The sequence below is a fragment of the Urocitellus parryii genome, chromosome 8 (assembly GCF_045843805.1).
Source record: "Urocitellus parryii isolate mUroPar1 chromosome 8, mUroPar1.hap1, whole genome shotgun sequence".
Classification (NCBI taxonomy): domain Eukaryota; kingdom Metazoa; phylum Chordata; class Mammalia; order Rodentia; family Sciuridae; genus Urocitellus; species Urocitellus parryii.
Genome location: NC_135538.1, coordinates 106,930,479 through 106,950,021, shown reverse-complemented (window position 1 = coordinate 106,950,021; position 19,543 = coordinate 106,930,479). Strand labels below are relative to the sequence as shown.

The 19,543-nt window shown below is 41.3% G+C and overlaps 1 protein-coding gene across 1 annotated transcript in view; it reads left to right on the top strand.

Moving 5' to 3' along the window:
• The first annotated feature begins 525 nt into the window (after positions 1-525).
• The window catches only part of Spats1 (spermatogenesis associated serine rich 1), a 35,306-nt gene continuing 16,288 nt past the window's right edge, over positions 526-19,543 (top strand). Inside the window, exons 1-4 of the mRNA XM_026394481.2 lie at positions 526-652; positions 5,307-5,439; positions 13,378-13,502; positions 15,478-15,639. Of these exons, the coding sequence (XP_026250266.2) occupies positions 526-652; positions 5,307-5,439; positions 13,378-13,502; positions 15,478-15,639 (547 nt within the window). The remainder of the gene's footprint in view (positions 653-5,306; positions 5,440-13,377; positions 13,503-15,477; positions 15,640-19,543) is intronic.

Here is a 19,543-nt window from a genome sequence, read left to right as displayed (position 1 = left end):
GCAAGCGGGAGAGGAGCCCGGGGCAGCCGGTCTGCAGGAAGCGGCGCGGTGTCCGGGCAACGCAGGGAACGCGCCTGGGCCGGCGGCAGGTGCAGGCGGCGGCGGCGGCGGCGTCCCTCTTGCCCTCCTCTAGTCCCGGCATTCGGCAGTTCGGCCGCCAGTTGGTGCGTTGATCTCGGCCGCATTCTCCATGGAGGCCTCCGAGGGTAGACCTGGGGCTCTCCTAGAAAATGGAGTACCAAGACCCACAGGTGCAGAGGGAGCCCCTCGCTGGGCGGGACAGCGATCCCTGCTGGGCTGGGGGTGGGGGGCGAGATCTTTCTGGAGCCCTAGGGGCGTCCGAACCCAGAAACGCCCCTGGGCTGCAAGGAGGGAGGTTCTGATTTAGAGCCCAACCCTGTGCTCTTGACTTTCAGAGGCTTGTGGAGTACGTTTGTTTTGGCTGATCACCTCTCATATGAATGTCTTGTCTTTGTCTCTGGGTCACTGTTAATATTTAAAATAACCACGTGGATAGATGAGCCCATGCACACTGGAAATGGTCTGCAGAGCTGCCATCTTCCCTCCATCTCAAGATCGACCTGCAGCAGAGAGCTGGAGAAGGTTCCAGAGAAAGCTGTCTCCTGCTTGACCAAGGTGGAGAGGAAATACAGTTGAGTTCTAAGAAATCAGGAGGGCTGGGTGTAGATTTGTTGCCATATCCAGCAGGCACTATTAGAAGGCTAGTGTGTTAGTCAGCTTTCTGTTACTGTAACAAATACCTGAGATGATCAAATTATGAAGAGAAAAGGTTTATTTTGGCCTACAGATTTACAGGTTTTAGTCCATGTTGCTTTGGACCTGTAGTGACACATCATAATGGGAGCATGTGGTAGAGAAAAACTACTCACCACCTCTCCAGGATGTGAAAAAGAGAGAAAGGGGGCTGGAGTACCACTGTCTTCTTCAAGGATATGCCCTAATGACCTAAGACCTCCCATAGGGCACTATCTGTTTAAAGGTCCACCACTTCCCAATAGTGCCATGTACTGGGGACCAGGCCTTTAGCACATGGGCCTTTGGGGCACATTCAAGATCCAAACTATAACATCTAGCTTGGAGGCATTTAAAAAGAGTTGCTCCACTAGTAGTTTATATCTGTGTTAATCCAAGACCTGATTAGGCAGAGTGCACCATTCTCCTAAATTACCTTGTTGGATCTTATTACAGCTCAGGAAGTATAACACAAATGAGCAGAAGAAGTGCTTTGGTTGATAAATGGGATTTGGGATTTGACCCGAGTCTGCCAGTCTCCAGAGTCTGTGCCCTTCCATTTTTTTTTTTCCTTTGCTGGATATTAGTAGATTTGTGGAACTGTTTATTGGTTTAGACAGATCAGATAGAAATTATGAACACTCTAGGGAGGGGTTTAAATTAAATAATGGCTGGTCCCTCCATAATAGGTTCTTCAGGCTGAGGAGCATGCGTGGAGGCACATTTGCTTGTACAGTACAGCGTCATGGAGCAGAGAAGCGACAGTCCCCCAGAAAACTCAGGGTGAGCCCTTGCTCAGGTTGTCATTCACCTGATAGAGTGAGTGCCCTGTGTGTTGCCAAAAGGGGCTAGAGAATGGCCCACCTTTGCCCCATCAGATTTTAGATTGGTCTCTGTTCTCCTGGACCCCAGGTGTGATCTTTGGATTCTCCTTTGTAGTAAGGAGAGAGGAGGGAGGTATGGTGACCCACCCCCAGCTGTAAACTGAGCCTGGTGGCAGGGACAGCAAGGAGAAAAGGGTTCTGGGATTTGAACTTCAAGCTCCAGAGCTTCCTCAGTTTCCAAATTTAGTTTGGGGTAAAGGAAGAAGCTGCTGTTTATAAAGGGTGGAGCGAGGGAGGCACCATGCTTCAGAGTTAGGGGTACCCTAGGCCCTGGCATCAGCAGACCACATTATCCAAAGAAGCATAATTTCCTTTTCCTTTTCTTAGGAGACCACATTGGAACTCAGTTTAACATGGAGTTCATGGGTTGGAGGAAAGGAGGGGACCCACAAATCAGTCAGACACACGCGTGAGTGTGTGCTATGTGCACCTTTCCAGCAGAGAGTGCGTGGGAGGGTGTCCTGGCATCAAAAAATGTTTACAAGCCACTGCCCCAGACCGTTAGCTTGCTTGTTGAGCAGAGAAGCAGGAGTGGGAAGCTGAGTGTTTGCTTAAAAGGGTGTCCATGTTAAACTAACAGGGATTGATGTATTATTTGTTTCCCCGCCTGACAGAGGTATTGTGAAAGTTGTCTGAGCTGACAAGTGTGTGAAAGTGCTCTGGTTATGGAAGGTGATGGATATCACACTAAACTACATTTTATAAATTGTGCTCCTTATTATTGAAACTTTGAAAGAGTTATTTGATGCTTATGGGACTCAAATTTTTTTATCTGTTCATTTTATTTGTAATTATGGGCTCCTTTTCATTTCTAATACTGTTTACTTGTGTTTTAAATTTTGTCCTTGAACTCTGTTTATCCACCTCCTTCATTTTTTTCATGTTCTAGTTCTGATAATCTTACTAATTTTATTAATTTCTGTTCTTATTTTATGATTTCCTTCCTTATCACTTGTAGGGGTTATTCTTTCTTTCTTTCTTTTTTTATTCTCGGGATTGAAGCCAGGGGTGCTTAACCATTGAGCCGCATTTCCAGCCCCTTTTTAAATTTAGAGACATGGTCTTGCTAAGTTTCTGAGGCTGGCTTTGAACTTGCAATCCTCCTGCCTCAACCTTCTGAGTTGCTGGGATCATAGGTGTGTGCCACCATGCCCAGCTTCCTTACTTCTTAAATTGAAAGTTTATCTCATTAGTTTTGGAAACTTTTGTTTTTGAACATTATAATCTCCCTGTACCGTCTAAAGACAGACATTTTTCACAGTTTGCATCTCTGAAGTTGGGACTGATCTTATCAGCACCGCAGGCCTAGCAGCAGGTGCAGAGCAGTTGTGTAGTCTTTGCTGTATGAGCATTGAGGCATGAAAAAGGCTTGCCCAGAGCTGGGAAGAAAATCCCAGAAGCAATCAAGAAACTCTCATTTAAGAAGTGTTGCGCTGAGGTCAAAAGCAGGTGGGAAATGTGAATTGAGTTGATGTAGGAGTCAGACTTTTGATGTGAATGAGGGATAATAATGCCTTTGCATTATTATCTTTACTTATTTTCTCTCTTTACTTATACATATGAATCATGAGATTTAAATTTGCATCTAAGTCTAAAAGAATGCTTTAATAAGGGTAAAATAAAAATTCAAAGCGGTAAAAGTACCGTGTTTTTAATTGACAGCTTTTATTCCTTGAGGTTCATAAAATAAAAATGTTGTTCAAACTGATGGTATCTTAGATCCAGTGAAATACAGTATATGCACTTAAGTCTCCAATTTGTAATTACTGTTTTTGTTGAATCCCACAAGTTTTGATAGATAGTATTTATGTCCATTGATCATTAAGCATCCCATGATTTCCATTATGATTTGTTCTTTTGTATGAATTATTTAGAGTTGTGGTTTGAGTTTCCAGACTTATGGATGGATTTTGGCTGTCTTTTTATTATTGATTTCCAGTTGCATTGCATTGTGGTCAGAGCATGGTCTAGATTGTGTTTGTTGACACTTTTTTTGTGGCTTTTTATTGTCTGGGTAGTTCCTCCTTTGACAGCTGGGGACCGTCCCTTCCTCCTTACAGTGCTGCTCTTTTCCTGCCCCCTCCACTGGGCTCGATTTTATTCCAGCAATTCACACGGCTTGACCTCAGTGTACCTGGGGCTGCTCTAGGCTCTGGGGCACATTCCAGAACAGCATTTCCCTCAGTCGGCTGGCCCTACAAATCGTCCGAGGTGGTTCTTAAACACATTCATTCCCAGGTGGTCTCTTATAGGTCTGGAATCTGCATGTTGAACGAGTGCCCTGCGTTGATTCTTATGAGCCAGCAAATTTGGGAAATTCTGTGTGGTTGGGAATTGGAAAAGGGGGCTGGATGGAGAATAGTGTAGTGATGGAATCAAACTTGAGAAGAGTTTGTGGGAGGGGAACTTGTCCAAAATACAGATTTGCTTAGAAAGATTCTAATTTAATAGGTCTATGATGGGATTTGGGAGTCTGTTTTTTTTCTTTTTTTGGGGTCCCAGGGATTGGACCCAGGGGTGCTTAACCACTGAGCCATATCCCCAGTCCATATGCATGTGAAGCATGATCCTATGTAGGCAAAATAGCAGTTAATTTTAAAATGTACTTCTCTGAGAAGTCTCGTATTTCTTTTAACCAGAGGTAATAGTGTGTCTATAGACCTTCTGTGCTCTATGAAGTTATGCACAAAGAAATGCAATATCTTTTTCATGATTGGACAAGACAGCCATGTATCCAAATAAAGTGATAAGAAACAGATTGACTTTTACTATCTGTACATTGTATGCATTGTCTCTGTCTGACAGTTACTGGTTTTCAGGACTTCCTTACTTGTGATTGTGTGTGGTTAGGGAGTTATAATTCTTTTTTAATTTATTCATGGAAACTCTGAGATCTACTTTGTGCCAGCCATGTCCTGGATGCTACTAAAATGAAAAAGTCAGTCTTAGGGGAAGGGGTGCAGATTAATGAATGATTCCACAGTGGGAGGGCCATCCCTGGACGTTTTTTGAAGGCAGTTCTTTCGGTCATGATTACCATCTGTATTCACTATCCTATGAACAAACCTTTTGGAAAGTTGTATCGAGATGTTCAATACAGTGTACTGTGATGGGCAGCTGGACTCTGATCTCACCTGCACTCAGTTCAGAGTACCTACCTGTTTGTAGAGGCAGGCAGTCTAGCTTTGACTGTGCTATCACAGATACTTTGATCAAATCTGTGCCTAGATGTTTGTATTCTATGTGATCATAGACAAGTTGTTATCTTTCTGAGCCTATGGTATCATTGTAAAACGTGGAGGGGAGGGAGATAAGTAACACCTACATCTGTGAGCTATTTTTTTTAAACATTTTCAATTGTAGATGGACATAATACCTTTATTTTATTTATTTTTATGTCATGCTGAGGATTGAACCCAGTGCCTCACACATGCTAGGCAAGCATTCTACCACTGAGCTACAATCCCAGCCTATGAGCTGTTGTGGGAGATAAATGGGAAAAGGTGTGTTAGGTGTTAACATAATTCCCTGTATGTAGTAAATGCTCAATAATGTTAGCTGTTTAGAAAGAAAACTATTTATAATCTATGGAATCAGACAGAGTGGCAGGCATTTCAAAGAAATAAATGAATGGCAGTAAGTGATTAAATGGCAATATCTCTTTTGCAGGTGCTAAATGCAATAATTTCTTAGAACCTAACACCACATCCTCTGGCAGAAGGGTCACCCCCTCATCCTCTGTTGAAACAGGACTGTGTGTCAGTGAGCCTCCGCGCCTCACCAGAGTGAGTGCTCACCTAGAGTAAGTAAGGGCCTCATGGAGAGACGCCACTGTTGGGATTAAACTCTGATCAAGAAGCTGATGATCTGACATGTAGTGCTTGGCACAGGTGTGGATTTTGGAGCTAAATGGTCTGGGTTCAAGTCCCAGCTCTGCAACTTAGTATCTAAGTGAACTTGAGTAAAATACTTTACCTCTCTAAGCTTCATTTGTAAATGAGGATAATACTTCTAAGGATTGTTTTGAGGATTAAATGAGATTATACATGAAAAGTGATTGGGAGACTCCCTGGCACACAGTAAGTGCTGTGTAAGTGCTTGTTATTATAAAATTCAAAAAGTAGGTGAAATTAAAGTGTATTTTTAAAAATATTTTTTTAGTTGTTGGTAGGCCTTTATTTATTTGCTTATTTATAGGTGGTGCTGGGAATCGAACCCAGTGCCTCACATGGACGATGCAAATGCTCTACCTCTGAGCTACTACTCCTGCCCCTAAAGTGTATTTTTTGGAGAATACATAGGCACACATAGGTGGTAAAACCTGAAAAAAGAAAAAAAAAAAAAAAAAGGAAAGAAATTGCTATCCTAAGAGTGACAGGGTGTAGTCACGTCTCCTGGGAAGGGATGTGGTTGGGGGGAGGGAGCTGGCAGTGTTCTATCTGTTCTTTGAGATGTTGGTTTTATAATTGTAAGACTGTATTTATGTTTTAGATACTTTTTTGAGGGGGGTTAGTGGGGATTAAACTTAGGGGCACTCGACCACTGAGCACATCCCCAGCCCTATTTTGTGTTTCATTTAGAGACAGGGTCTCAGTGAGTTGCTTAGAGTCTTTCTTTTGCTGAGGTTGGCTTTGAACTCATGATCTTCCTGCCTCTGCCTGTGGAGCAGCTGGAATTACAGGCATTTGTCACTGTGCCCAGCTTTAGATGCTCTTCTCTGTATTTTTTTTTTTTTACAGTAATACATTTTGAAAACTCTTTTCTAAGATGTTTGTTATAATGAAAGTTTATTATAGAAATTTAAAAAGTATAAAACACTATTAAAATTACACACCTGAGAGAATAAATTTGAACATTTTGATACTATTTTTTTTTGTATGTGTGTGTGTAGGATTGAACCTTAAATATGCTAAGTTCTCTACTACTGAGCTACACATCCTCTCTTGATATTAGTTTTTTATATGTGTAAGAGAATTTTTTTCTTATGCATGCAAATATATATTTATTTTATACAATTAAGAGCATATACTACCCTTTTGTAAAACCTGCTTTTAAAAAAGATTCATTTGGGCTGGGGTTGTGGCTCAGCGGTAGAGCACTCGCCTGGCATATGCAAGGCCCTGGTTTGATCTTCAGCACCACATAAAAATAAATAAATAAAGTAAAGGTATTGTGTCCACCTACAACTAGAGAAAAAAAATCCATTTAAAGTTTTACTCCAATTGGAGGACTTTTAAGTTCGCAGGGAAATTGAAGGGAGAAGGTACAGAGAGTTCCCATGTACCCTTGCTCCCTCACCCCTTGCTTCTCCACCTCCCCATGATCAGCGTCCTGCTCCAGGAGTACAAATGTTACTAGTGATGAACCTCCATGGACACATCAGAAGCACCCCAAGTCCATGGTTTATATTAAGCTCACTCTTGATGTCGTGAATCCTATGGAACTGGACAAATATGCAGTGACTTGTATCCACTTTTGTAATTCCATACAGAGTGATTTTTCTTTTCTTTTTTTGCCCCACAATTAAAAAAATTCTTTAGTTGTAGATGGACACAATACCTTTATTTTGTTTATTTATTTTTATGTGGTGCTGAGGATCGAACCCAGCGCCTCCCACTCACTAGGGGAGTGCTCTACCGCTGAGCCACAACCCCAGTCCTTTTCCCACAATTTTTTATTGGTGCATTATAGTTGTACATATTGATGGGATTTGTTCAGAGTGTTTCTCACTTTCCGAAAAATCCTATGGCCTCTGTGTATTCATCCATCTTCACTCCCCTAATTCTTGTCTCCGTGATTTTTCCTTTTCCAGAATATCATATCATTGGAATCACATGGTCTTTTCAGAGTCACCTCGTTTGCTCAGTGATCTGCATTTAAAGTTTCTCCATGTCTTTTCTTGATAGTTCATTTCTTTTTTGTGCTGAGTGATATTCCATTGTTTGAATGTACCATGGCTTGTGTGTCCATTCTCCCACTGTGGAACCTGCTTCTTAATTGAACAAAATATGGAGAAAAATATCTTACATCTTTGAATGTTTTTCAAAAACATGGTTTTCAGTGACTACATGCTGAATTGTCAGATGGATAGACCACAGTTCAATCAGTGCCTTGTAGTTTTTGTTTTATTTTGTTTTTGCAGAGCTGGGGATTGAACCTAGGGCCTTGCACATGCTAGGCAGGTGCTATATCCCTAAATTATATTCCCAGCCTTGCCCTGCAGTTTAAAAGGGGTTGTTTATTGTGAATAAAAGTGTCATGTGTATCCCTGTATGTCCTTTTGCCCCTCTATGGTTATGTTTTAAAGGTAAACTCCTAGAAGTGCAATAAAGTCACTCAGTGTGATTCTTTCCATAATAAAATCTGCTCCAAGGGCCTTGCTGCCCCCATCATAGACATGGAAGAGACTGGCATGATTCTTGAGCTTTCCCTCTTTAGGTTCTTGTAATAGGTGTGCGTCACTACCAGCAGCAGCGAGTCCATCTATTTGGAAGGAAAGAAACCTCAGACTGCCAGGTTTAAATCCCACAGAGTGGAACAGGGTGATTGGTACTGCTTCTCTCATGATGCCTGGGTTAAAGAGAACCTAATTCAGTCAAAGCACGTATGCTTGACTCTACAACTCTAGCCTAGATCTAGCCCCTAGCTTCAGATTGATACATTCAACTACTTGTTAGATATGTCCACATAGCTGTTTCACAGACTTCTTAAACTCTGAGTACCTTGATATCACCTTCCCTAAACTATGTCCTCTCCTGTGTACCCTCAGATGGCTGTCTCAGTGTTGCTCTAGTCCCAAAGGTATAGTTAGACCCAAGGGTCACAGTGGTCTCCTGCCATTCATACAATTGGGATATAATATAGCCTTGAAGTATCTTAGGATCCATCTCTTCTGCTCCATCTGTATTACCCAGCCTCTGATCATCTCTTGTCTGGACCATGGTGATACCCTCCATACTAGTTATTTATTGCTGCATGACGAATCTCCCAAAACTTAGTGCCATAAAACAACCATCTGTAACCTCACATCTCCTGTGGGTCAGGAATCAGAGTGGGATTTGGATGGAGTCTCTTGCTCAAGAGACTCTGAGCTCAAGGTCTCTTGCATGAGATTGCAGTCAAGGTGCTGACTGGGGCTCATCCGAAGCCTTGATATAGGGAGGACCCACTACAAGTTAACTCACATGGTTGGTGGCAGTATTTGGTTGGTGGCAGTATTTGGTTCCTGGCAGGCCTTTGGGTCTGAGAGCTTCGGTTCCTCACTGGAGCTTTTGCAGAGACTTCCCTTAGTTCCTTGTTTCTACCTAGGGCATCTCATAACATGGAAGCTGTCTCTCTTCAGCCAACAAACTAAACACAGACAAGGCTAGTCTTTTGTAACCTAAAAGTGACATCTTATCACTTTTGTTAGTTGCGAGTTACAAGGATGAAGAAGACTTGAAAGACAGAACCAAAGAACACGAAGGATTGATTGTAGCCACCAGAAGCTAGGAGAGAAGCATGGAATAGATTCTCCCTTGAAATCTTCCAAAGCCTCCCTGCTAATATCTTGATTTCAGACCTCTGGACTCCAGGACTATGAGACAAGAAATCTCTGGTTTTTTTTTTTTTTTTTTTTTTTTTAATTTAACAAGATCTTGGGCTGGGGATGTGGCTCAAGCGGTAGTGCGCTCGCCTGGCATGCGTGCGGCCCGGGTTCGATCCTTAGCACCACATACAAACAAAGATGTTGTGTCCGCCGAGAACTAAAAAAAAAAAAAAAATAATAATTTAACAAGATCTAGACATGATGACACACGCTTATAATCTCGCTTCTCTGGAGGCCGAGGCAGGAGGATTGCAAGTTTAAGGCCAGCCTGGGAAACTTAGTGAGAGCCTGTCTCAAAATAAAAGCTGAAAAAAAAAGGCTGGGGGTATAGTTCAGTGGTAGAGCACCACTGGGTTCAAGGTTCAATCATCAGTCCAAAAAAAAAAAAAAAAAAAAGAAAGAAAAATGGAGCCATATAGAAATATCTAAGTAATATCTAAGTTCCCTCACATAGAATGCAGGTTCTTCAGTTTTACCTTCTTTCTCTTATCCAGGCTTATCTCCAACAGTCCTGATACATCCACATCAAACTTCTTCATTTCCCTGCTGTTACTTCCCTTTGCTAATATTGTGTCCTTTACCTGCAGTGGTTTCTCCCAATACCCTTTGCTTGTGTTCACATGTTGTAGGTGCTGCTCAGTTTCCACTACTTCCTTCCCTATGGCCTCCTCTGTGCTGTTTCCCCTCCCTCCCTCCCTAGTTTTAATGAGTATTCTAGATAGAACCTGCCATCTTGTGGGACTTAACTCATTGGTTGTGATTGAACTAAGGGAGGGCACATGACTCATGCGGGACCAATCAGAGTCCTTCCCTGAGGTGTTTGTTTTTTTTTTCACACTGGACATGGGATAAAAGTTGGTTGGAAGACTGAGAATTTGAATTGGAGAGTGTTGACTGCTTTTTGTCCTTGTGAAAAAGTTTATCTGCAGTTGGTGAAAATGAAGCCAAAATGTCACAATAATCAGGAGTTCAGGAGATATTGATCCCTGATTCCAGCTCTATCCTTGTCAGGGAAACCTGTATACCCTCAGAATTGCTTAAATTACCATGGTTTGAGTTGGATTTCAATCGGTCCCAGCTATGAGTCTTGACTGATATATGTGGCAAACTTAATACCCATCTTTTGAGTCTCAGCTCATCCTTTTCCAGATGTCTGCTCTGACCCCTCAAATCTAACTGGATTAGATGTCCTTTCTGAGGGCTCCCTTAATTTCCTGGAGAGTCTCTACCACTTCATTTGCCCACTCTTCCTTGGTCACCTGTGTTTTGTGTCCATCTCTTCTCCCCAGCCCTAAGCTCCTTACATGCAGGACCTGTGTTGAGTCATCTTTGCTCTCCAATGTCTAGAGTAGCACCTGCCATAGAATTGACTCAGGTAAATGTTTGTTGGATAAATAAAGTAGATACGTACTTCCAAAGTTCTTTTGGAAAGTTTCCTTTATCCTTGCAACATTTTCTATGTAGTTCATTCAGCAAAACTTTTTCTTTGCACCCTTATATTCAGGTATTTTACAGCAAGGTAAAAATTGTCATATATTTGGGATTGGGGAGTACGCTGAGTTATTGAACTAGGGTTATTTAGTATATTTAGGCAGCACAGTCTGGAATCAGGAGATCTGGGCTGCAGATCTAGCTCTGACCCAGTCTGGGGGTGTTTATCATAGAAAGTCAACTGAGAGTCCATTTCCTTTGTAAATAGAAAAGATTATATTGATCCTTCTCAGACCACAGGATTATTAGGAGGGAGCAAACAAGACAAACCGTATGAAGTTTCTTTGAAACTATTCAAATGTGAGTGATGCAATTTTATGAAAAAATCCTATGAGTTGATAACTGATAATATATCTGAAAACGTTGTCTAAGATCATCTACCAAATGCTAAACCACTTAATCCAGAAATAGTTGCCTTTTTTGCTGACACTCATGATAGTTCGTTGTGGTATTTTTAACTGCTAGGAGGTTTAGTGCTAAACATATTGCTGTTACTATAACCATCTTAGCCTAGATGTATTTTGATTATTTCTTCCTCTTCTCTATATACTTATTGATTTTTTGTTTACACTTAATGGTTTTATTGAACAAACTTTTTTTTTTTTTTGCAGGGGGAGTAATAGACTTACTGAAATAAAATGTATATACTATCAGTTAGGTTTCTCCAGAAAGACGGAACCAATAGACTCTGTGTGTGTGTGTGTATGTGTGTGTGTTCCTTCATATACATATACATTCCTTCATATACATTAGAGAAGTTGGCTCACATAATTATGGAGGCTATGAAGTCTTCTGATAGGTCATCTGCAAGCTAGAGACCCTGGGATGCCAGTGGCATAGCTCAGTTCAAGTCTGAAGTCTTCAGAATCAGGGAACTGAGGCCGAAGACTGTCAGCCTGAGGCTGAGGACCTGAGAACCTGACGAGGTGGGGGAAGGGGTGGACACTTGTCTTGGAGTTCCCAAAGGCCAACTAGCCTGGATTTCTATTTTTAGAGGTTAGTGTGTGTGTGTGTGGGGTGTGTGTTTGTGTGTGTGGTATTAGGGATTGAGCCCAGGGCTTTGTGAATGCTTGGCAAACTTTCTACCAATGAGCTACATCCCCAACTTGAGACTGAAGTTCCAATATCAAGGGTCAGGAGAAGAGAGCCCTAGTTCCAGGAAAGAGAAAGAGGGAATCCTCTCTCCTGTGCCCTTTTATTTTTGTTCTATAAGGACCTCAGCAGACTGGATGATGCCCACTCATATTGAAGGTGGATTCTCCCCTTTCAGTCTACTGACTTACTGCCAATTTTCTCTGGAAACATCCTCATAAACAGTTCTCTAGATGTTCTTTAAGTTAGTCAAATTGACATTTAAAATTAACCATCACACCATACAATTCACTTATTTGAAGTATGCAACCCTAAGGTTTTGATATATTTGCTGAGTTGCACAATAATCACTACAATTGATTTTAGGACATTTTTATTACCCCCAAAGGAAAGTTGTACCTGTTAGTGATAACTACCCAACTAACTCTTTTATCACCCCAGCCCTAGACAATCACTAATCTACATTTTGTCTTTATAGATTTTTTTATTCTGTACATCTCACATAAATGAAATAGTTGATATATGATCTTTGGTGTTTGTCTGGCTTCTTTCACTTAACCTAATGCCTTCCAGTTTCATCTGTGTTGCAATGTACATTTTTTAATTGGTAAAACAAATATAGTAAATACTACTTTATCCAGTTTTAAGTGTACAGTAGGTAGTATTAATTATACTTGGAATTTTTTATTTTTTAATTTACTTGAAAAAATTTTTTAGTTGTAGATGGACATAATACCTTTATTTAATTTATTTATTTTTATGTGGCGCTGAGGAGCAAACCCAGTGCCTCACACGTGATAGGCAAGTGCTCTACCACTGAGCTGCAACTCCAGCCCTACACTTGTAATGTTGTATAACCATCACAAATGTTGGTTTTCAAAGATTTTCATCATCCCAAACAGAAACTTGGTACCCATTAAGCAATAACTTACCATTCTCTCCTCTCTCCAGTCTCTCTGACAATCTCTAATCTACTTTCTGTCTTCATACAAGTGGAATCACACAATATTTTATTTAATATAATGTTTTCAGTGTTTCCATATTGTAGTATTTAACAGAACTTCATTCTCTTTTATGGTCCAATAACATATATATATATATATATATATACACACTATATATATGTATACACACACACACACGTATATGTATATGTATATACATACCAACTTTTATTTATCCATTCATCTATGGATGGACTTTTGGGTTGTTTTCAATTTGGGGATACTATGAATAATTCTGTAATGGACATGCATATATAAATATCTGAGTTTCTGTTTTCAATTCTTTTGGATGTACGCCTAAGGAGTGGAATTGCTGGGTTACATAGTGATTCTGTTTAATTTTTTGAGAAACCATGAAATTGTTTTAAAGCAGCCATCTTTTGAATATATTTCAGCCCCTTTGAATTGTGAATAAATCAATAATATACTCAGGGACTTTTATAGATGAGTAGGCCCAATTCTACAAGTGAGAACTAGTGTCATTCTAGTGTGAGACTTGTGAGATCAGATTCTGACTACCAGTTTAAGCACACAGAGTACTCTGATTCCTCCTCTTTCTTTCCAGCATTGCTACAGATTTGGGTCAGAGATCTTCCTCCTCACATTCGGATCAGTCCTCTGAAAAATCATTGCCTGAAGTCCAAAAGAATAAACACCCCGAGGAATTCAGCCTGCTTAAGTTACAGACAAGTGAGTAGGTCCTAGACCTTGTTCCACGTGCCTCTGTGCCCAGGGTTATTCAGGAGTCTGCTATACTGTTGGCCACAGGCACAAAGGGCCCACTTTCTAATTCTCACAACAGCTCTGCTGGGGAGTTGTGGTCATATGTTTTTCAAAACTGAAATGTCTTTATGGAAAAATCATAAAGGACTGCTGCAAAATATTAAAATAATATAAAAGTATATAGCATGTAAAAAAATCCCTTCCCCAATATTCTCCAACAATATCCCAATTCTTCCCCATAGCTCTGAAGAGCATATATATTTTTCTAGAATTTTGTAATGCATATGTATGTCTATGTATTTAGTACACATATACATAAACAGTCATGCACTGCATATATTTAGTATGTATACCACACTATAGTTTTACCATTATGTTAGAATGTGCTCATTCTACTGCCAAAAAAGCCTAGTATATCTCATGTTTACCATGTCTCTTTTTTTTTCCTCATTCATTGTTAAATTTTATTATTTTTTCTTTTTAGGTATACATGACAGTAGCATGTATTTTAACATATTATACATACATGGAGTATAACTTGTTCTAATTAGGATCCCATTCTTGTGGGATCCTTGTACATGATATGGAGTTTCACTGGTCAGCTATTCATACAGGAACATAGGAAAGTTATGTCAGATTCATTCTACTGTCCTTCCATTCCCATCACCCTCCCGTCCCTTCTTTCCCCTTTGTCTAATCCAATGAATTTCTATTCCCTCCCCCTCTACCATGTCTTTTGAATGCATCAAGAGCCCTCATTGAGCCAGTGACCTGTACCATCCAGTTTTGTGTAAGCATATGCTATGGTGTTCTACAATGACACTTTTTTTTTTTTTTGAATCAGGGGTTGAACTCAGGACACTTTGCTACTGAGCCACATCCCCAGCTCTATTTTTTTTTTTTGTATTTTATTTAGAGACAGGGTCTCACTGAGTTGCTTAGCAACTTGCTTTCACTGATGCTGGCTTTGAACTCTCAAACCTCCTGCCTCAGCCTTCTGAGCCAGTGGGATTACTGGCTTACAATGAAACATTTAATGACACATCTAATGACACGTTTCTCAAATCATAAGTGATGCATGCATGCACACATATAAAATAAATGAGTTGCAGTATACAGACTATTTTCACTCTATAGTGAATAAATCATGCATGTCTTTTGTGCTGGTACATTTAGATCTTTGTGGCTATTATAGACCTACTCATTTTACAGAGAAGGGAATTGTAGCATGGGGAGATTTGATCACCCATATAAATACACATAGTCAGGAAGTAGAGCAATGGGATTAGAACCCAAACTTGGCCTGTGCCCTTTCATGATCATCCCAGAGCCTAAGGGTTTTCAAGCAACCCTGGAGCTTCTCGGGAATCTTTTATTGTTTAAAATAACTGTTTGCAATGTTACAAGGAAAGTGCTAAATTAGGCACTGAGAGATGAAATAACTAGTCTGAGGTCTTGCAGCAGCTTTTGTATTTGATGCTACCACATGCAGACATTAGGGGAGTCACTGTGGTGACTTCATTGGCCATTGTTGCTGTCAATATCAAGTTCCACCCAGCTAGGATGCCATGCCATGGTTGGCCTAGTCTTTTCCTGGTCAATGGGCTTTCTGGTTTTTTTCTACACAGTTATCAGAGTAAAGGTTTAAAACCGTCTCTGAACTTTCCAACCCATACATGATTTCCCTGCATAAATTTGGCTTTATTTTTGAAGGAGAGGTCAAAAAGGAAATAATTATTAGGCCTTTAGGTACCTTTCTCTCCCTTTTGTGCCTCATCCCACAAAAGGTTGACACTGTCCCTGATGGAGAACAAGGAATTATACATACTGGTTAAGGTTGTACAGCTGGAGAGTGTCCAGGGAGTTGTCACCACTTTTTGTCATCTAGTTGCATTCCGAGGCTGGGAGCAGTGTTAATGGAAGGATTTCTGATATCTTGCAGAAGATGGGCAGCGTCCTGAGTGGACTTTTTACCCGAGGTTTAGCAGCAATATCCACACCTACCATGTTGGAAAGCAGTGCTTCTTCAATGGGGTCTTCCTTCGCAATAAGAGATCTGTGTCAGAGAGGACGGTGGATCAGTGCCTTGGGAGAAAGAAACATGGTAATGTTTTCCTCCTGGACCTTGACTCTGCAATGCCTGAGAAAGCTCTTGACTCATGGTTTTGCAGGCCGGCCTTTGGCAGGCTGGGGCAGCCCTGCAGGGTCACTATGTCACCCTAGTACACAGGAAGGTAGAAAAACAGAGAGGACAGTTGGCAGGTGACATGTTTTGGCAATGAACTCATGACATATGCTGATCCACATTTTTGTTTTGCTCTGAATTTCATAAAATGCTAATGTGACATTTAAGTCATCAGATAAGTTCTCTCAGATAGTTATTAATAGAAACCTCATTGAAGTCCGATTCAGTTAGATGCTGCCTGTCACATGCGTTCAAAATGTTTTATGTTTTCCACAAGGAAAATATCCCATAAACCTTAGCCTGAAGTACATGTTGTTGTTTTGTAACTATTTAATTAAAAGAAATTAATATGAAAAAAGTTGTGCACACACACACACACACACACACACAAAATCTCCTTGGCTTGTAATTTGGTGAGTTCTCTGCCCCTAGCTTACTCTTTGTGTTTTTTTTGGAGTGGTACTAGGGATTGAACTCAGGAGCGCTTGGCCATAAGCCATAGCCATAGCCCTATTTTGTATTGTATTTAGAGACAGGGTCTCACTGAGTTACTTAGTGCCTCGCTTTTGCTGAGGCTGATATTGAACTCAGGATCCTCCTGCCTTAGCCTCCCAAGCCACAGGGATTACAGGCATATGCCACTGTGCTGGGTCCCAGCTTAACTCTTTTTTTAAAAAAAAATATTTATTTTTTAGTTGTAGTTGGGCACAATATCTTTATTTTATTTATTTATTTTTTATGTGGTGCCGAGGATCAAACCCAGGGCCTCTCATGTGCTAGGTGAGTCCTCTACCGCTGAGCCCCAGCCCCAGCCCCACCATACTGTAAATGGACTTACTGAAAGGTCCTAAGGGGTTGCAAAGGACCAATGGGCCACTCGTGGCCTCTCTTTTTATAGAAATACCTGTGTAGGAGGAGACAGCCAAAGTTTGGGGGATGAGTAGGTTTACTGTAGTAGGAGTACAAACAGAAAGAAGTCAAAAGTTTTCAATTTTGAGATTTAAAAGAGATTTTAAAGCTCATAGCAGAGACAAATAGTATTGAAAATCAAGGCTTTTATTTATTTGATCAGAGAACACATGAAAATCCATACCAGATGAGCTAGAAGAGTGGTCACAGATTTAGGAGTTGTGGAGGAGCCTGGAACCCTGCCCAACTCCTGTTCTGCATGTATATATCAAAAGGAAATGGGATAATCAATATGATCCAAATCATAACCCTAATATATCACTTCCCAACTACCTCCAAAGTGGGCATTATCCTTGGATGTGCTTGGATATTTGCATATCCTTAATACCTGTACTTCTCACACCATTAAAGAAATAGAATATTGTTTTTATATTTGAAGCCTCTGATATGCCTCTTCTAGAATATTGCACATCTCTCTCCCACTCCAGAGGTAATGCCAATTTTACATTTATTAAAAAGAAAAAAATATTCTATAAATCTTCAAATATGCTAAAGTAGAGAAATATCATGTTGAAACCTGATGCCCTCACTCCCTTTATGTCAATTATTGTCAATACGAGGCTTATTTTTTCATCTTTACCCTCCCCTTAGGGATTATTTTATTTAATTAATTTTTACAGGTATAATTTTTATTGGTGCATTATGATTATACATAATAGTGCAATTCATTATGACATATTTGTATAGGCACATAATATAATTTGATCAATCTCATTCCCTAGTATCTTCCTTTTCCCTCTCCTCTTCCCTCCCCAATCCACTTGCTTTACTCTTTAGGGATTATTTTAAAGCAAATTACAGATAATATAATTTTATCTGTAAATATATCATATAGAAAAAGATTGTTTCTATTAATATAACCACAATACCATAACACATTATCATATCTTTAAGAAATGAACAGTCATTTCTTAACTTCATCAAATATTCAGTGTGAAAATATCCAGTTGTCTCATAAATCTCATAATTTAAAAAAATTAATTAGTTTGAATCAGGATTCAAATGAGGCCCACACATTGAAATTAGTTGGATTTCTTTTAAATCTCTTTTAATGTATAGATTCTCTTCCACTTTTTATGTGCAGTTTATTTGGTGAAGAAACAAACTTGTCCATAATTAGGATTTTGCTGATTATTTTATTAAACAGTACTGTTTAATATTTTCCTTAGTACTGTTTAATATTTTCCCCTTCCCTGTGTATTTTTCTATACCCTGGTTATTGGAGCTACAGGCTTGATTTGTTTTAGTATGATACTTAGGTGATATTGTATAATGACTTCTTTATTTTTATTTTTATTTTTTGATACTGGGGATTGAACCCAGCACCTCATGTATGTTACTAGGTAAGTACTCCTTAACCAAACTACATCCCCAGCGCTTTTAGTTTATTTTGAGACAGGTTCTCCCTAAGTTTCCCAGAGTAAACTTGAACTTGTGGTTCTCCTGCTTCAGCCTTCAGAGTAGCTGGGATTACATGCCTGTACAATGACTTCTCTTCATATTAAATGCAATGATCTTTTTCCATTTCTTCTCTTCTTGATCTCCTTGCAGCATTTGATACTGTTAAGCTTGACACTGGTCACTACTTCCTTTGTAGAATTCTCTCTACCCTTATTATTTCTCAGACAAGCAAGAAATGAAGGAGCATGATCAGGAACTGCCAGCCAGTTGCCATTTTGAACTGCAGTGCATCACATTTATTACAGAGAAAAATAAGTCAAAATATATTTAAATAATGGTTGTCTCTAGTTCATCAGTTACGATCAGACTAGTGGTGGAGTTCCCTAAAGGCCTAATTGTGAAGAAGATGGCGGCCGGCGAGGAAGCAGCGACTCCAACGTCTCCACTTTAACGGAATAAGAAAGACCCACCTGGACAGCTGCAGCTTACATACGGAGGAACTCCTAGCATAATTCCCTTTAGAGGAGAGCAGCCGTGATCTGGTAGGTTTATTGGAAGTGACAGTTTGTCCCAGAGAAGTGGATCCTGGGCGGCCACTCAGGCACAGAGGTCTAGTCCGCAGACATTAGCCACTCCGGCAAGGGGCTCCCCCGGGAGGCCTAGCTCTCGCTTTGCAAGCAGCCACCCCACCTATCCGGTTCCTAACCACGCGGCCACAGATAACCGGCTCCACAGGTGGCAACGCGGCGGGTGCAGAAGTCAAGTCACGGAGCCAGCAATCGCTTTTGAAAACGGCGGTTACCCTGAGCGGCTTGGGCCGCCCCGCCCGAACCTGCAGTGGGCCTCCGCCATCCGGGCTTCCCCGGAAGGCATAGCGCTCGCTCTGGGAGCAGCTGCTTCTCCCCCCGGGTCCCTAAACACGCGGCCACAGATAACCGGCTCCACAGGTGGCAACGCGGCGGGTGCAGAAGTCAAGTCCCGGAGCCAGCAATCGCTTTTGCAAGCGGCGGTTACCCTGAGCGGCTTGGGCCGCCCCGCCCGAACCCGCAGTGGGCCTCTGCCATCCGGGCTCCCCCGGAAGGCATAGTGCTCGCTCTGGGAGCAGCTGTTTCTCCATCCCAGTCCCTAACCACGCGGCCACAGCTAACCGGCTCCACAGGTGGCACCGCGGCGGGTGCAAAAGTCAAGTCCCGGAGCCAGCAACCGCTTTTGCAAGCGGCGGTCACCCTGAGCGGCTTGGGCCGCCCCGCCCGAACCCGTAGTAGACCGCCGCCAATTTCCAGCGAAATCGAGGGGCTCCAGACAGATTTCCATCGTGCAAAGTTCGACTGCGGGAGCTCCTTTTCTCCGCACGGAGGGGCGCATAGCCTGATAGGCAATCGCCCTGCGGCTGGAGTCTGTGGCGCGCACTGGGGAGCTACAAGGTGCCGGAGCGGGGGGAGCAAAGATACCT